Below are 11,529 nucleotides of genomic sequence, written 5' to 3' on the forward strand. Positions count from 1 at the left end.
TTAGATCCTTGCCATACGAAATAAATTTGTTCCGGTGTTGGCATCGTAACATAAAAATGTCGTATAGAGGGGTGAAGAAGCCCATCATGATTATTTAATACAAACACCCCTTGGTGAAAATCATCAAACTTTTATATTTTCGTACTGACAGATTGATCTGGTGAGACTGAACCAGATAGGCCCAACAATGCAGCAATGACTAGGTCTGACGTATTTTATAACGACTCTGATCTCCAGGCCATCAAGTGGGATCACGATTGGATTGAGTAATTACCAGGAAAAACTGATATACTGAAATTGATCATTCACTCCATCTCAAATTTTATGTGATGAACAACACTAAAAATTAATGAGAAAATATTATGTTAACCTTGGTAACTACAGTTACTAATACTAATATTTTTAAAGTGCTTTTAACAGAAATAGCTGTCAATGAGAGTGTGTGCCTCAAAATTCTCTAATTTTCGTAATCTTCAATTTTTTTTAACTGGAAAATTCTCAAACTATAATATACACAAATATTTACAAGGAAATTGAAGACAAGCCGGCATCCAAACTAAATCCATCATTCTCAGAGGGATTCTTAGCAACAACATTACATTTATGGACAACATACAAACTAACAAATGTAGATTTTTATTCTAGGGATCGTAACTGAAAAAAACGCATCAACTTATGTATTGAGGTCCCAGAGCTGAACGGTGGTTCCAGTAGTTGTGTATAGTTTATGACCATCTCTGCTGACTTGGATATCAAATATCTGCTGCTCTCCCTGTTGTAGAATGGCCTGACTGCTCGACGCTGGCTCCACAGGGATACTGTCATGCACCAGACCAGAGGAACTGCAACATAAGATATAAAACCTCACATTGTGTCCATCTCTGTTGGCATAGTATTCACTATAATAGGAACTAACCGTTATGATAGGAACTAACGGTTATGATAGGAACTAACCGTTATGATAGAAACTAACCGTTTTGATAGGAACTAACCGTAAGAATAGGAACTAACCGTTACGATAGGAACTAACCGTTACGATAGGAACTAACCGTTACGATGGGAACTAACCGTTACGATAGGAACTAACCGTTACAATAGGAACTAACCGTTACGATTGGAACTAACTTTTACGATGGGAACTAACCGTTACGATAGGAACTAACAGTTATTATAGGAACTACCCATTACGATAGGAACTAACCGTAAGGATAAGAACTAACCGTTATGATAGAAACTAACCATTACGATAGGAACTAACCGTTATGATAAAAACTAACAGTTATTATAGGAACTAACCGTTATGATAGGAACTAACCGTAAGGATAAGAACTAACCGTTACGATAGGAACTAACCATTACGATAAGAACTAACCGTTACGATAGGAACTAACCATTACGATAGCAACTAAACGTTATGATAGGAACTAACCGTAACGATAGGAACTAACCGTTATGATAGGCACTAACCGTAAGGATAGGAACTAACCGTAAGGATAGGAATTAACCGTTTTGATAGAAACTAACCGTAAGGATAGGAACTAACCGTTATCATAAGAACTAACCGCAAGGATAGGAACTAACCGTTACGATAGGAACTAACCGTTACGATAGGAACTAACCGTTATGATAGGAACTAACGGTTATGATAGGAACTAACCGTTTTGATAGGAACTAACCGTTACGATGGGAACTAACCGTTACGATAGGAACTAACCGTTACGATAGGAACTAACCGTTACGATTGGAACTAACAGTTATTATAGGAACTACCCATTATGATAGGAACTAACCGTAAGGATAAGAACTAACCGTTATGATAGAAACTAACCATTACGATAGGAACTAACCGTTATGATAAGAACTAACCGTAACGATAGGAACTAACCGTTATGATAGGCACTAACCGTAAGGATAGGAACTAACCGTAAGGATAGGAATTAACCGTTTTGACAGGAACTAACCGTAAGGATAGGAACTAACCGTTATCATAAGAACTAACCGCAAGGATAGGAACTAACCGTTACGATAGGAACTAACCGTTATGATAGGAACTAACGGTTATGATAGGAACTAACCGTTTTGATAGGAACTAACCGAAAGAATAGGAACTAACCGTTACGATAGGAACTAACCGTTACGATGGGAACTAACCGTTACAATAGGAACTAACCGTTACGATAGCAACTAACCGTTACGATTGGAACTAACCGTTATGATAGGAACTAACCTTTACGATAGGAACTAACCGTTACGATAGGAACTAACAGTTATTATAGGAACTACCCATTACGATAGGAACTAACTGTTATGATAGGAACTAACCGTTATGATAGGAACTAACTGTAATATCTTATGTTGGACAGTTTGACTGTATGTGTGGTAGAGAAGGTAACAAGTAGCCATATAAATGTAATTGCATCTGAAAGCAAGTAAGTATGAGTCGAGCTAGGCTTACCTGAGCACTGTTATACATTTAGCTCCAGCTCGGATGTCCCACATTTTGACAAATGAATTGGAGACAGTGTAGACAAGCCGGTTGACCTCGCAATATCGAACTTTGGAGACATAGTTAGGGTGGCCACCAAGACACAAAACTTCTGAACCAATTGACATGTTCCACACTTTGCACGTCAAGTCTGCGAGACAAAAGGAAACGCAGGTCAATTATGAGGTATTAGAATATGTTAGTGCGTTAGATTAGAGTCAACTTGACACTTACCTTTACTGCCAGAAACCAAAAGATTGTCGGCGGCACATATAGATAGTACAGCCTTTGTGTGACCAACTGCCTTCTTTACACATATGAGACTCTGGTTGGAGCTTGTCACCTGCAAGAGACCCACCCAAATGAAAACATGTAAATTTAAGTAACAATGTTGCTGAGCTTCTAGTAACAACATCGCTATTACAATTTGATAAGGTTACACATACATAGCTCTTAGACAGAAACCAATCATACCTCCTATAAATGATCTACTGCAGGTATAAAGATGACTCGAAAATATCTTCACCCCAATGTTCTATTAGTGAAATTTTTTACGTCAATCGTTTTAAAGGCTTATGGGGAATAAAAATTATGCTTTCAACATATAATTATTTTACTTGCATATCGTGTAGTTAGTCTAATGCTAATTTAATGCTCTCTAGCCATTTTAATATATCAAAGAGTGCATCGCTTAGCCTAGAAAAACTAACATTAAAATCATAACGATTCCTAAAATTATTATTTTCTTGTAAAGAAGAGGTGCTGCAGTCCGTGGTTTGGTGTGCTACTAGAACACCAAAGGCAAAAAGTGGGGCTAGTTGGAAGAGTAGCGATTTGCCAACTCATAGCAATCAAAATAGAGGCTCATGAAGCAACGCGCTACAATAGGAGTACTTTGGAGCAGCATCACTCAATATTATCGTCATAAATAAACCTCTCCAAGTCGTTATACAATGGGACTACTATGGACTAGGAATGCCTATTGTTTGCTCATCTGGCTCATCACTCGTGTTGTTTGAAAAGCAAACATTTGTAAGCACTTGCTTAGTTACAAGTTACTCCTAGGATGCCATGGCTAGTATCACCTCTCTAGTCAAGATACACAAGGTCATAAGGTCAATTGCCCAACTAGTTGCCTAGATTGTGTATAGATTGTGTGTAGACAAGTGTACCAGACACATGATGTAGCGAGGTTGTTTACAATACATTGTCGCATGGTAAAAATCATAGACTACAGAAAACGTATTGTAGGGCCATTCAAAAGGTTTACGCATTGGGCTTTTATCTAAGAGCTGATAACGCCAAAATTGAGTTGGCCCCTTCAAGGCAGTGAAACGCATCTGTTATAACAAACCACTCTGCGATTTGGTGCGCACTCTTTGTTAATTCTTGCTATTTGAGACTAACAACACTAATTCTAGCCTGAGTTTCTAATTTCTAAGAGATGCAATATTCCTATTTAGTCCAACGTGAGCCGAATAGTATATGTTTAGGGGAATGGCATTAGGGCAACTGTTTGTTCAGTCTGAGACTTTTTGCAGCAGTACTCAGTAAGCAATGCTCTAGAAACACGCGACTGTTCATCATCGTGATTATGAAATGTTTTTTCCATGCTCAGTTAATATTTGTTTTTGAATGATTTTAATGATGTTGGAGGTATCACAGTAAGTTAGTATTAGGCTGTATAGACTCACATACATGCAAATCCAGCTCATAATTTGTTAGTCAACACATGAAGACAATTACGTAAGTAGTTCAACGGGTTAAACTTGAAAACTTGGGCCTCATTACTTTGTCACAGCTGCTGACGGTGCCAAAGCTCTGTGCCTATTTGTTTTGTGTGCAGCCAGTTTGTGTGTTGGTGAGCCTCATGAATACATTAGTACTGTCAGAGTCCTGGAGTGGCTGGCGTCTCCTGCTCAGCGATGGCGAGGATGGGGGTGTCAACCGCACGTCTTTTATTTCAGAAGTGGTCAACTGTGATTTATCTCTGCTGAAATTAAAATAGCAGAATAAAATTCAGCCTGCAGAGCAAGAGAATCATTATAGCTCATAGTGCAAAATGGAATATTTAAATTTGGAGAGACACTTTCATGAACTTTTTTATACTAAAAATTAAGGCTATACCAGTTACAGAATTGTCACCCTTTTATTAACACACTTCTTTGTTTAAGTGAAATCTCTCCTGACAGCTCTGCCAGGTCTTCTTGAAGATGGTCAGACTCTACAAGAATTAGAAATGATAAAAACCAGCTGATTATATCAAGTCCTGATGAGCATATGAAGGTTTTAGCAATGCTTTCGACCAGTATTCATATGGGTAGAATAGCACCAGTGTATATACGTATATGGGTAGAATAGTTACCAGTGTATATACGTATATGGGTAGAATAGTACCGGTATCTATACGTATATGGGTAGAATTGTACCGGTATCTATATGGGTGCTATTCTACCTAGTATAGATACTGGGTAGAATAGTATCTATATGGGTAATCTTGGCCTTGACCTTTAAACGGTTGCATCAACCAAGGGTGATCAACTGATCAAGGCGGCAAAAGAAATTTACTGAAAGCAGCTGTCATATATGTTATAGCAGTTGTTATATATGTTATAGCAGTTGTTATATATGTTATAGCAGTTGTTATATATGTTATAGCAGCTGTTATATATGTTATAGTAGCTGTTATATATGATATAGCAGCTGTTATATATGTCAAAATATGATGCTAGTAAGCGATCAATGAAAGTAATCTAGACTTGCACACTACGCTTACTGCTTCTAGCGAGCTGCTCTTCCTTGTGTTAGTCTAGCAAAACATTATCGAATTAATTGTTACATGATATACCTTACCCGCCTTAGCTTATTATGGCATAGACTTATTATGGCAATAACTCACTTAACAAGTTGTATACCATTACTGTTAACAAACTGTAGATTTCACCTTAGTTGGTGGTCTTTAACACTTCTGAAAAACTCAGATTTTGCCCCCAAGTGAACAATAGTCTAGAGACACCTCATTTAATACTCCAACATAGAATTCAATTCTTTTTTAAAAATTACAGATAAATAATTTATAGATAGGCTAACTTTCAATATTATTTGCGTTCAACAAAGTTTACATAAGTTGGTCAAGCACAATGTTCAAATACTATTTGACGAAGAAAAATGTAACTAGCAGTTGTGACAGAGCTAAAACATAAGTTAATCATGTAAAATGTATCAAATAGTTTGTAGCTCTGAAAGTTTCAAGTTAATTACAAAAGATACATGAACGCTACGTTTTTTGCGGCGTTAAGAAGAAAAGCAACAAATGACAGCCACTGACTTACATTTAAAAAATGTGTCAAAATGTGTAAGAGTTGAGGCTGTTGTGGCTAGACACACAAAATAACACGTCACATTGACAAATAAATGGACGAGTGCGAATTAGCCTTTACCAGGCAAAGGCCATGACATTCTTGTTAGATTTTTTATTATCATTAGTTGTTATTATTAGCGTTTTTAAGGAAATTTTGTTGTGTAAATTTTACTGTTGGTTTTGAGAGAGAATAAATTGATTGGTTAAAAAAGGTCAGACTTTACAGAATCCAGCTAGTTTTTTCTGCCTTAACAAAACAACAACTTAAAAGCATTCTATATAAAACATGTAATATAATTATTAGGTTAACAAAACTGTGTTTTGCCAAATAAACAACGACATTGATTCAAATTGTTTTTGTAATTTATTCAAATATCCATTCGCATCTTACTGACACTTAACAATGATTGAACAATGCGTGCAGAGTTATTGAAATTAATAATAAATGCCTGTTCAATAAATCAATAAAGGTCAGTATTACCTGAGGTATTGAAGAAACGGAATTGTTATCCATTTCAGTAGGAAGTGTTTGCACAGAACTATCACCACTAGTGCCACAGCTATACCGTTCTAGATCTCTGCAGGCAGAAAAAGTAGGTCAAGGCCGGTCATACGGAGCAAGTTAAGGCCTGTCATACAGAGTAAGTTAAGGCCTGTCATACAGGGTAAGTTAAGGGCTGTCATACAGAGTAAGTTAAAGCCTGTCATACGGAGCAAGTTAAGGGCTGTCATACAGAGTGAGTTAAGGCCTGTCATACAGAGTAAGTTAAGGCCTGTCATACAGAGTAAGTTAAGGGCTGTCATACAGAGTAAGTTAAAGCTTGTAATACGGAGCAAGTTAAGGCCTTTCATACGGAGTAAGTTAAGGCCTGTCATACAGAGTAAGTTAAAGCCTGTCATACGGAGTAAGTTAAGGCCTGCCATACGGAGCAAGTTAAGGGCTGTCATACAGAGTAAGTTAAAGCCTGTCATACAGAGTAAGTTAAAGCCTGTCATACAGAGTAAGTTAAGGCCGGTCATACAGAGTGAGTTAAGGCCTGTCATACAGAGTGAGTTAAGGCCTGTCATACAGAGTGAGTTAAGGCCTGTCATACAGAGAGCTAAAAGCTACTAAAACTGATAGTAGCTATTTACTATAAATACTATTTACTGTGTATGTGAACTTGTAGCTGTCATAGATAGATTTGCTGGAGCTCACCCTATAAAATTATACTTGCATTCACAAACATGAATTAATGCAATGTCCGTAGTCATGTATTTTAATAATCATTTTATTGCACTAGTGCTTTAAAAAAATTTCGAAAAAGATTAAATGTCCAGTAAACTGATGCAAATAGAAACAATCACATTAACCTTAACACAAGAGAAGATCTTAACACAAGAGAAGGTACCACAGCTTATAACTACAGGTAGATCTTAACACAAGAGAAGGTGAACCACAGCTTATAACTACAGGTAGATTTTAACACAAGAGAAGGTAACACAGCTTATAACTACAGGTAGATCTTAACACAAGAGAAGGTACCACAGCTTATAACTACAGGTAGACCTTAACACAAGAGAAGGTAACACAGCTTATAACTACAACCATCTGCAAGACATTTCACATTCTCTTTGATAATCCTTAACACTATGGTAGTAAACGTAGAGTGTTTAGAATATTTGGCCGGCTTACATTCTTGTTGCGACTGTATAGTTATCCCGGAATCCTGCAAAACCTGTTCTAAAAGCTGATCCCGTAACCTAGAATCCATCTGCATTTTATCGTAGCGAGCAGTCAACTCCTTGAATTGAGATTCTTTCTGAGTACAAGCAAAGCCCTGAGTGAGAGCGAGTGAGAGAAGGTGCTCCAACAGATACTTGCTTTCATCAACAGAGGAGACATCCAAAGCTTTTGTCAAACTAGTCTCATCCTAACAAGTAAGGTAGTATGTGTAATGAGCACATTTTGTAATATGGTTCAGAGACATCATTACAAGCAATATAACAACCAGTTCTTCGAGTTGCGTTGTGATTGCAAAAGCAATGACCAAATTTGATGCTCAAACCAAAGAGCTATCGCAATATGTAAATGTAACTTGTTTTGTCGTAATATAAACTGATAAAAACTAATGAAAAAGGACTCAAGAAAAAAACAGCAGGGGTTCATTCTATAAGAATATATAACATGTTAACTGTTTCTTGAATCTATGAGAAGAATTTGAGCCATAATAAAATTATTGATATAGGAATAAAAGTGTCATTTCTTCTAGTGAATAACGACAGGTTAAAAGATTATCTTGGCTTATAATAATATTTTATATGAGAGACAAGATAGATATGAAAGGGCATGCAAGTCGTACGATGAGGTTTAGAGGTTGTTAGAGGGGTAGCGTTTTAAACATAACATGAACTGCTTCTAGTGAATTATTGAGAAAATGTTTCCAGTCGATAGGAGATGAACTCATTGTGGATGTCAAATAAAGGTGAAAGATTATAGATTCTGAATTAACAAAATCAAATGTTGCTGCATGACTGTAGAAGATAACTTTACTGATTTACATGCGCTTACGTAAATTCGAGTATAGCCATCTATGGGAACGGGCCGATAAATGGGAATTGTTAGCTAAGCCCGCTGTAACATTAAAAAGGATAAATAAAGCAATGAATAATTACTAAACATACAACACACTGATGAAATATATTAGGTAAATGCTTAGACAGGAAGCAATGCGAGATTACTAAATGCTTAGACAGGAAGCAATGCAAGGTTAGTAAATGCTTAGACAGGAAGCAATGCAAGGTTAGTAAATGCTTAGACAGGAAGCAATGCGAGGTTAGTAAATGCTTAGACAGGAAGCAATGTGAGATTAGTAAATGCTTAGACAGGAAGCAATGCGAGGTTAGTAAATGCTTAGACAGAAAGCAATGCGAGATTAGTAAATGCTTAGACAGGAAGCAATGCAAGGTTAGTAAATGCTTAGACAGGAAGCAATGCGAGGTTAGTAAATGCTTAGACAGGAAGCAATGCGAGGTTAGTAAATGCTTAGACAGGAAGCAATGCAAGGTTAGTAAATGCTTAGACAAGAAGCAATGCGAGGTTAGTAAATGCTTAGACAGGAAGCAATGCGAGGTTAGTAAATGCTTAGACAGGAAGCAATGCGAGGTTAGTAAATGCTTAGACAGGAAACAATGCAAAGTTAGTAAATGCTAGCAGTAGCCACTACAAGCCTAAGCAGACGCATAACAAAAGCAAATGAACAAACCTTCGCCTCCTCTTCCATCTGCATGATATTGTTTTGGCACTCAGACACGTTACTCTGAATGTATGTCATATTGGTGCTCATCGTCTCCAGCTGATCTTCTAGGTTCATGGCGACAGTCGTCTGCAAATGAATAGGAGTTACACAACGACTACCTTAAGCGTGGTTCTCATATATGCCGCAAAGCACCGGCAACAGCACCGCAGGCTATGGCGGTGAAATGTGAGCCTACACGCCGGGTACCGCCGAGTACCACCGGTAGTTGCCGGCAGTTAACACAAGAGTTTAGCGCTGTTCAAATTTCGCAAATAGCCGCAAGCAAAACCTTCCTGAAATGCACTGTACAGGTAAAGATCACCATTATCAAAATGGCGTGGCGAGCGAACATTTTATGTGAAGCTGCGATTATGTTTAGCAATGCAGCTTTAGATGTGAACAGAAGCTGCCGATCCTAACGTCGCAAGCGTTTTGCTGCGCAAGTTACCGCCGGAGTCTCGCAATCGATATGGAAACCAGACTTTAGCAGCTATGAAGATGAGTTGAACATATCATCAACAAAATTTCAGCGCAATATAGTGTAACCGTGACATTACTGATTACTCTATGCAATGTAATGATTATGCCAGCAATTATCAAATAAGAGTCTGTAGAGAGTTTTCTGTTCAACAGAACAGAAAACATTAGAGAAACACAAGGCATTGGCTATTTACGCTGGCAAAATTATTATTTGCAAAGACACCACACACCCCTGATGGCTGTGTAGTAATAGAAGAAACTGATGTATTTGTGATTGGTTAAAAGTGTTGATCCCTGATTAACATAATCATGACACCAATTTGTTCATTTTCACAGTAAACCGATTTTTTTTAAAAGTTGCTTTGAACTAGTGACAACGATGACCAACAAGTCATATATGAAAAAGGCTGTTACTTGCTGTAAAAGATATGTGATGAACACTGGTGTAAATTGGAACTGCTTGCATAAAATTTCAGGATATGTTAGATTAAATATTTTAAAGACCTAAGTTTTACTTGCAGTTTGATACAATTCATCAGCCTGAGTTCAAGTTGTAGTTGGACGATTTTAGATTATAAGTTGATGGATCTTTTTTTTAAGAAAACACAAGTGTAAATAGCTGTACAAACATTAGTGCAATGATAAACTATGGTTTACCCATATCTACTATATATATATATATATATACATATATATAATTAATACAATCATGTTCCAATAAGGGTAATGACAACATCCAATAGATGTTTTGATCTTTACTTGACCTAGGTTGATACTTGTAAAACATAACTAGTTATTCAGTAGTCTCGATCTGTGTAGTCGCAGCAGATGTTTATGCCATATGTCAGCTAAGAAATTTGCCCATTTTAAGAGCCTAAGAGTAATGACTATACATGTGTCCGACCTCATTTCTCCTAATGGCAGTGTCCAGCCTTTTACTGTACGCATCTATCTTCTTGCTGAGCTGTTCTCGCTTGTTAATGTGAAGATCCATCTCAGCTTCCATGTTGGCAATTGTCTGTTTCCGCACAACAACGGATGTCACGTACCGCTCAAGCTTGTCCCACTTGCTTTTCGCCACCTGAGTTAGAGTAATCGAGTAAAACGTAGTGTCCATTCGCACAGAGGACAAGACGACATAATATGTGTATATATAAGAAACATGCCATACACAAAAAAAATACTCTTCCAATTTAAGTGGCAGATTATTTTATATTACTTTAGGTTTAGCTGTAATCAGTAGAAAAAGTCACTAGTAAGTTGAGATTATAACAACAGGCTGTGAGAAACTTTGATATAAGAGGTGACATAAGATAACATAAGGTGCCATGAGATAACATGAGGTGACATGAGATAACATGAGGTGACATGAGATAACATGAGGTGCCGTGAGATAACATGAGGTGACATGTGCTAGACGTATCAACAAAAGGCAAATAGTAAATCGCCGTCTGAGCAACAAGCAGTTATCTACTCTGCAATTGCTCATTTAACATTGTCTAGTTTTATCTCAGCTATAAGTTACGACCCAGTTAGTGCTATGGCCCAGCTATAAGTTGTTCTTCAGTAACTAACATTCGCTACCAGAATACTGTCCAGAAATGAAAATCATTCTGAAGCAAATTTGGCAGATTGATTGGGACAAAGAGGTTAAAAAAGACGATGCAAACAGTTACCTTGGGAGAGAAGAGAAGAGCTGCTGATTTGTGCCTAGAAGCAGAAGATGATGAAGTCTTGCCAGATGAATTTTCATGGGAGAGGTTTGCCCTATTTTTGGCCATCACCGTGGAAGAGGCGGACGAGTCTCTTTGTCTTTTCCTCAACTGACTGACCTCTTCGTGCTTGCGCTGGCAACGCAATACGCTGACTTATGCAAAGGCTAGGATAAAATAAAAATGATTTATATGTCAAGGATACATGAAATG

The 11,529-nt window shown here is 37.4% G+C and overlaps 1 protein-coding gene across 1 annotated transcript; it reads right to left on the reverse strand.

Annotated features, from left to right (window-relative positions):
* Positions 1–211: 211 nt before the first annotated feature.
* On the reverse strand, positions 212–4,298 carry LOC137409994 (kinesin-like protein KIF21A). Its single transcript, XM_068095622.1, has 4 exons — positions 4,277–4,298; positions 2,720–2,828; positions 2,456–2,636; positions 212–842 (listed from the first exon to the last, which is right to left on the reverse strand). Exons 3-4 carry the CDS (start codon positions 2,611–2,613, stop codon positions 674–676), a joined length of 327 nt encoding a protein of 108 aa, XP_067951723.1. The 5' UTR covers positions 2,614–2,636; positions 2,720–2,828; positions 4,277–4,298; the 3' UTR covers positions 212–673.
* Positions 4,299–11,529: the final 7,231 nt, after the last annotated feature.

The sequence above is a fragment of the Watersipora subatra genome, unplaced genomic scaffold, assembly GCF_963576615.1.
Source record: "Watersipora subatra unplaced genomic scaffold, tzWatSuba1.1 SCAFFOLD_45, whole genome shotgun sequence".
Classification (NCBI taxonomy): Eukaryota; Metazoa; Bryozoa; class Gymnolaemata; order Cheilostomatida; family Watersiporidae; genus Watersipora; species Watersipora subatra.

Coding starts and splice junctions, on each gene's coding strand:
- LOC137409994 (XM_068095622.1), bottom strand. CDS start 2,613: ATGTCAATTGGTTCAGAAGTTTTGTGTCTTGGTGGCCACCCTAACTAT. Junction 843..2,455: donor AAATGTATAACAGTGCTCAG/GTAAGCCTAGCT, acceptor CTTATGTTGCAG/TTCCTCTGGTCTGGTGCATG.